Genomic DNA, 7,664 nt, shown 5'->3' with positions numbered 1-7,664 from the left:
GTAGGTATTTTATTTATAGGTATTTATTATGTCTAATACTGAAAAGAATGGGAATCCCAGGACACTTAATTTAGTTTATGTAAAACTTATACCTAGACTAAGAGGCTCTTATGTGAGCAGGGTAAGGATATACTGTTGTTGTTGCAAACCATCAAGTAAGAACAGACCTATACCTGGCCCTCTAACAGGTTTCCAGGGGCAGGTAATCGTACAGGAGGAAATTGCCCATCCTTTTCTTGCAGAGCAGTTGGTGGATTTTAACCGTGTGCCTTTGGATTGTAGCACAGTTTTTTATCATGAGGCCACCAGAGCTCCCTAAAGAAATACTGCATGGTTTAAAATTAAGGAAGGTGTGTGTCAGGGTTGTATCCTATTTTCATACCTATTCAATCTATATGCTGAACATATTATTTGAGAAGCTGGACTCTGTAAAGAAGAATGTGGCTCCAACATCAGAAAAAGCTCATCAAAAACTTAGGTTATTCAGATGATAAAACTTGGTTTCTGAAAGTAAGGAGGACTTGAAATACTTGCTGTAGAAATTCAAAGAATATGGATTGCATGTCAATGTCAAGAAAACAAAAATTTTCACCACCGAACTGATAGGCAACATTATGGTAGATGGAGAAAAGATTGAGACTGTCAACAACTTCAGTCTTCTTTGAATTCACAGTCAACACTCTTGGAACCAGCAGTCAGGAGATCAGAAGCATATTGTATTGGCAAAGTCTCTTGTCAGGGACTTCTCCAAATTATTGAGGAACAATGATGTCAGTGTAAAAACTAAGATGTACCTGATTAAGGCTGTGATTTTTTTTTTCCAGTCACTTGCAGTACATCTGAGAGCAGGGCAGTGAATAAGGATGACAGAAGAAGAATTGATGCCTTTGAGTTGTGGTGTTGGAGACTAGTAGTAAATATCCCAGGCACTGGTAAAAAAACATAATCTTGGAGATGGTGCAGGCAGAGTGCTCCTTTGAGGCAAAGAGGATAATGCTTTGCCTCACAGTAGATGGGCGAAAGCGAGGAGGACCAGAAGGATTAACATAGTGACTACAGCAGTGGCCTTGAGTATGTCAGAGATTGTGAGGATGACACAGGCTAGGACAGAGTTCAGATCTGTTGTTCCTAGGGTCACTGTGGGTTGTACTCACTTCAGTGGCACCTAACAGCAACTAGTTTGGCTAGTTTTTTGCATATTCACCAGAATTTCCTCCTTTCTGTATAAGTAAATACAAATATGTCTCTTCCATTTTTGTCCTTTTCTTACCTAAGAACAAGCATACACATTTTGTTCTGTGTTCACTTATCTAACTTAGCAATGTTTCTTAAAGACATTCATATATTGCTACCTAAAGAATGTTTTCATTTTTTAAAAATAAATAACTCTTAATTTGTGTAATAGATATGTCCCCATTGCTTTGTGTAATCCCGTGACAAAGCTTTTGCTCACATTCTTTTGAGCATGTTGCTTGGAGAGGGTATTCCTTGGAGAGGAACATCAGGCTTGGAAAGGTAAAAGGTCTGTGAAAAATAGGAAGACCCTCAACAAGATGGATTGGCATAATGACTGCTGCAGTGGGCTCCAGCGTGTCAGAGATGATAATAAGGATAATACAGGAGAGGCAAGGTTCAGATGTATTATCCGTAGTGCCACTGTGAGTTGTACTTGACTCAGTGGCACCTAGCAACAATATTGATAGATATTTGAGTCATATACAAAGCTACTGTTGTAATAGACGTAGTGCAATGCTACTTAGTGTATGTGCGTGTATAATTGTGGAAGTATATTTTATGATAATATTATATCTTAATGTTGGGGCCAAGGGTTGAGTGTTATTTTAATTTGGAGGAACATTCTTCTAAGTTTTACAGCACTTCTCTGTCAGTTTGCTGTACTGAGATAATCTGGGTTTGCTGTGATGCTGAATCTTTTACCATTGGTGTCTCAAATGCCATAATGGCTGCCCATGGTGGACAGTGTTTGGTGGAGCTCCCAGCTAAAGACAGATTTGGAGGCAGGAGTGCCATCCACTTCTTTTTTTTCTATTTTGTTGCGGTTTTTTTTTTTGTGTGTGTGTGTGCATTGTACTGTCAAATCAGATCTGACTGGTACAGGAGGAGATTGTCCCTCCTTCTCCAGCAAAGCATCTGGTGGATTTGAACCAGGCACACTTGGGATTGCAGTGCATCTTCTTGCCACTAGGCCACCAGAGCTCCCTTGGCATCCACTTCTAAACCACATGCCTCTGAAAACTCTATGAACTTGGAGAAATGGTAATTATAGAAAGACTTCAGACTTTTTGTTCATAGGGTCACTATAAGTTGTGCTCGACTCAACAGCAATAAACAACAAACAACAACAAATGTATATTTGAAGCTTAACTTTTTTTACCCTGTTTTTTACACCCACTTTTTAGAAAAAGCATTTTCTTAAGATGAATTAACAAAAAGGTACTATTTCTGTTTTTAAAAACATGAATGCTTAATACTGTTTTCCCTCTCAGTGCTGTTGCTTTTTTTTAAAAAAAAAAACCATACATATGTCTTCAAACTTTTGTATTAGTCATGTATTTATTGTTACAGTTGTTTTGTCAGAAGCTATGAGCTTTTAAAATAAATTATGCACTTCATAAACATTCATCAAGTTATATACCTTTGTGTAAGTATGTTACACTCCAATAAAATATTTACTTAAAAAATTTTCTTTTCCTTTTGTGGAATTTACTTAGGTTGGATTCCGATGTCGAGGACATAGTACTTCCTCAGAACGAAGACAAAATTTGCAAAAAAGACAAGATAATAAACAGTTAAACCCCAGTCAGCCCCACAGAGGAGATCCAAATTCTGAATCTTTGTATTTTGAGGTATCTCTTCAAAACTTTTGTTGTATTTTTTTTTACGTCGTATCACGTGTTCCCACTAGGAAAATACTTGTAGCACTATAAATATAATAAGAACTTTTAAGTCTTAACATGTGACTACTATAGATTTTAAATTACTCAGAAGTATTGACTAATTTTTATTTTAATTATATACTTGGTCAAATATTAACTGATTAATGTTTATATAAATTTTTGCCATGTATCTTCATTTTGAGGTAACATAGAAGTAAAGATTGTTTTCATCTAGACTTGATATAATAAATTTTTCTCATTAATGTTCTTAGTCATCTACTCCATTTATCCAATTTTTCAGGTTTGAGTATTTTAGTTGATAGGTATGGCTGACTCAGGAGGGTCTTTGAGAAGCAAAAGACTTTACTTTCTCTAAGAGACAGACAGACATACAGCTTATATCCTAATTGCTGCGTTTCTGGTCTTTATGTTTATCTAATTGACTCTTGATAGAGGCATGGTATAAATGAAGATGGTTTGACTCATTTATTAAGATGAATAAACACACTACTGCAGGGAGGTTACTGTGTTGCAATTGGAAGAGAAAAGTGTAAAGCTTTGAGATAGGTAGTGCTAACATTTGAGAAGTATTTTAAAGAATGACCTAAGATTTGGTTGCGTCAGGATAACAGTTGAGTAACTAATTTTGTTTGGATCATAGGTTTATAAAATGGGTTAGTATAAGGACCAAACTAGAAAAGCTCATTTATGACCAGAGGATAACAATGAATAGTATGGCAAAGAAGTTTAGTAATTGACCCAGTGGAGTTAGAATGTATCTCACTTTTTTCTATAAAGATTAATTGCAGTAAATCCAGGCATAATAATTTCACTATTTGCACTGCTTACATGCAACTCATTATGAGTCATATAAACTATGAACCAATTAAAGATATTTAATATAGATTTCATAGTAATGGAGGATATGGATTATTTCTGTAGAACCAATAAATTTATCTAGTAGTTTTAAATCTCCTGGAAGTTTTTAATAATGTGAAACAGACACTGTGTTAATAAATTCCATATTAAATATGCATTAAAATCTTTTATAAATTACCTGAAATGTAATCCAATATGAAATTCTTTTCAGTTAACTCAAGGTAGAATTTTTTTTTAATGAAATAGTACAAGCAAAGATTCAAAGGATTGGTATAGGTGGGTATGTCCACATACATACTTGAATAATTATTATGTTTAAATATGTAAGAAATAAAATTTCCTTTTTCTAAAATGACTTTCAGAAAGTCATTGTTAAGGTTGTTTTTTTAAATCATCTCTTAATTTTTAAATATTTTAATACATTCTAAAAAGAGGGGGTTTTTTAAAGTTTATTACCTTCAATTGTATTTTCATTTAAAATGTGAAATCCAATTTTAGGATGAAGATGGGTTTCGAGAACAAAATGAAAATAGAAATGCTAAAGATGAGAATCTTCAGCAGAAACTGTCTTCAAAAGTGGTAAGTGACTTCAAATAAAATACAACTTTTTTTTTCTTTTGACTATGCATTTTTTAAAAACATTCTCCTGAAAGAAAATACTAAACATTAAGTTCATTCTGACTCATAGCGATGATTCCTATGAAAATAAAACTGTCCTATAAGATTTCTGAGACTGCAAATCTTTATAAAAGCAAACTGCCCTGTATTTTTCCCATGATTGCCTGGTAGGTTTCACTGCTGAACTGTTGAACTGCAGCTGAAAGCTTAACTCACTGTACCAATAAATACTAAAGTTTCTACTATCACATGTATCCTCATGTATGTTTAGTACTTATCTTTAATGTTTCTTTCAACTATACCCAAGAACAAAAATATTCTGGGAAATACACTGTTCTTTTAATATGCCTACGAAAATACCATTAACTATATCATCTAATACTTAGTACATACTAAGGTTTTTCCAGTTTTATGCTTTTATTTTCAATGCAAGCTTCAGGCAAATGTTGCCATTACCTTAAATTGTCACATCTATTGTTTCCCAGGGGACTCTAGTGGCCTAGTGGTAAGAAACTACATTACAATCCTAATGGTGTGCAGTTTGAATCATCCAGCTGTTCTGCAGGAGTAGGTTGGGCAGTCTCTTCAGTGCGGTTTACTGCCTCTCAAAACCTGCTGGAGGGTCCCTGGGTCGGTTCCTGCTCAACAGCACAGAGTGGTCCGTTTGTTTTGTTACATGTATTATTGAGTCTTTTGAAGAGACCATACATATTATCCTGTGTGTATAATACCCCAAATCTTGGTTACTCTTTCTCCATGATTGTTATTTGTTGCTGTTGAGTTGATTCTGACTCTGTGCCTCTTGAACTGCTCTGTAGCCATTTTAAGGTCATTAACTTTAGGGAAGCAATTTGCCAGGTTCATCTTCTGAGACATCTTTGGTTAGGTGTAAAACTATTACCCTGTTAGCTAGTAAAGTGCCCGACTGAATCACCCAGTTTTAAACAGAAGCATCACATTAATATTGTCAGGCCATCCTATTGTTGGTAATGGCACATTTGCTCAGAAAATGTGTATTTACTGTAGCTTTTTACTCATGCCAATTGATTTTCAAAGATCTAAAGTCAGTTTATAGTAAAGTCCACTTTTCTCTATCATGCATTTTTAACATGTTGATACTCTTCTGAAACTTGGAATCACTAACAAGTGTCTTTTGGGTTTTCATAGTTGGATGATTTACCTGAAAACTCTCCAATCAATATAGTTCAGACTCCAATTCCTATTACAACCTCTGTTCCTAAACGTGCAAAGAGTCAGAAGAAGAAAGCGTTAGCAGCAGCTCTTGCTACAGCTCAAGAATATTCAGAAATAAGTATGGAACAGAAAAAATTACAGGTAAATATTCATTTGCAATAGTAAATGTGATATGTTTTGGGAGAGTGAACAGAAGAGTGACGAGTAATCTTTAATTGCCACACTGTCATACTAACTTATAAAGATGAATGTTTTCTTGTTCACCTTGTAGGAAGCTTTATCAAAGGCAGCTGGAAAAAAGAATAAAACACCCGTTCAGCTAGATTTGGGGGACATGCTAGCGGCTCTGGAGAAACAACAAGCAGCGATGAAAGCACGGCAGATTACTAATACCAGACCTCTGTCATATACAGGTGATGGCCTTAGTCTAAGCAGATTGCTCTTTGGCTTTGGGAATGTGTTTTGGTAGGGTCGCTATGAGTTGCAAACGACTCGATGGCACATAACAACAACAGCAACTTTTACATTTAAGTCAGCTCAGGCCACAAGCCTTGAAATTTTCCATGTCCCTTCTATTTTATTGGATCCCACATTACATCCTACAACACATGCTGTCTTAACTTTCAAGCATATCCAGACTCTTAATTCACTAGCCTCTTTCCTATTACATTATTAGTCCTGGTAATTTTACTGTGGTAATTTCCTGTCTACTACCCACTTTCCTCCTCTCACCACTCCAGGTCTGTTTTAGAAGGAGTGACCTTTTAAAAAAATATAATCTGAACAATTTAACTCCACTGCTTAAAACTCTCCAGTAACTTTTTTCACTTAAACACAACAGCTCCAAAGTATTTCCTTATTTTTAAAAATAAACATGCTATATAGATAGCGTTTGAAAAGGACTTTGAAGGGGAATAGGATTTTTTATAAATAGGAATGAAATTAATGTCCATTTTAAACCTATGTTTAAATTGGAGAGTGTTAATTGCAAAGAAAGTTATTGGAAAAACAAAAGAAAGAATGAGCCTGATAAGGGTGAAAATACTATTAGGAATTCATAAGGATTTGTTACTGATGAATACAGAATTTAGTCAAAGATGATTCCAGACTCTGACTTGGAAGACTGGTAGCAGTGAAAGCTTCGTTGATAACTAAACAATATGCAGATCCTGGAAGAGTTGGACCTGATTATTTGAAATTCTGGTGACAAAGGGCCTTGTGATTGATGTTTAGCCGTTTCGGTTAGAAGTCAGATTTTTAAGCAAAAGGTTATTAAATTTATGGTGATACATGATCACCTGGAAAAAAGAAAGATATGATTAATAATAAATACTTGGGAAATGCTCATTGTTAAACAACAGAAAGAAAAGGAACCAGAAACATACATTTGAGGAAGGAAAATAAGAGAGCTCAGTGTAACTTCAGGTAAGGATAGCATTTGAGGAAGACCATGTAGGCTTTGATGTAAAGTGTGAATAAGATGAAGACTCAGAGTTTTATTTGTTTACTGTTAAGTTACGGATGGACCTTAGCAGTAGCTGGTTCACAAGAGTGGGTAAGATTATAATAAATTGAGAATGATAGTCTCTTAATTAAAGGATGGTAATTTGTTGGTTTGCCCTTCCTTTTTTTTTTTCCTTTTTCCTCAGCCAGAAGAGCTTTTAGCTTATGAAGAGTCAAGGAAAATAGGAATTAAAGAAGAACTTGACTGGTGGGAGGATTTAGAAATTGAGCAAGGAATTAAAATGAAGTTAAAAATGAGGAATAAGGATGTCTGTTTTTTCCTTCCTCTCATATTTTTGGTTTTACTGGGTGGCACCTCAGGAAAAATGGAAAGGAAGCTTCTCTGTTAGATTGAGAGCATAGAGATCAGACAGAGGAATGTTAAACGAGTGGAGATATTTGCTGGAGAATTAATGTCTCCAGGCATAGAGATGTAGAACAGTACTGAGTAGGGTTGTAAACTATTATTGTTTGACAAAGTGAAACAAGAATAGTATTTGAGTATGTATATTATGGTAAACAGTTTTACTTGGTATAAGGGAGTTGCAGAGTTTTGAAATTTTAGACTTGGCA

At 35.0% G+C, this 7,664-nt stretch overlaps 1 protein-coding gene across 1 annotated transcript in view; it reads left to right on the top strand.

The window, feature by feature from the left end:
* Nucleotides 1-7,664, top strand: part of SECISBP2L (SECIS binding protein 2-like) — a 66,194-nt gene that overhangs the window by 37,748 nt on the left and 20,782 nt on the right. The window contains exons 8-11 of the mRNA XM_006895299.1: nucleotides 2,733-2,867; nucleotides 4,275-4,355; nucleotides 5,562-5,729; nucleotides 5,860-6,001. Coding sequence (XP_006895361.1) covers nucleotides 2,733-2,867; nucleotides 4,275-4,355; nucleotides 5,562-5,729; nucleotides 5,860-6,001 — 526 coding nt within the window. The remainder of the gene's footprint in view (nucleotides 1-2,732; nucleotides 2,868-4,274; nucleotides 4,356-5,561; nucleotides 5,730-5,859; nucleotides 6,002-7,664) is intronic.

The sequence above is a fragment of the Elephantulus edwardii genome, unplaced genomic scaffold (genome assembly GCF_000299155.1).
Source record: "Elephantulus edwardii isolate Elephantulus edwardi_28Jun2011 unplaced genomic scaffold, EleEdw1.0 scaffold00164, whole genome shotgun sequence".
Lineage (NCBI taxonomy): Eukaryota > Metazoa > Chordata > Mammalia > Macroscelidea > Macroscelididae > Elephantulus > Elephantulus edwardii.
Note: the sequence above shows the minus strand (reverse complement) of the source record. Positions and strands in the feature narration are given on the sequence as shown.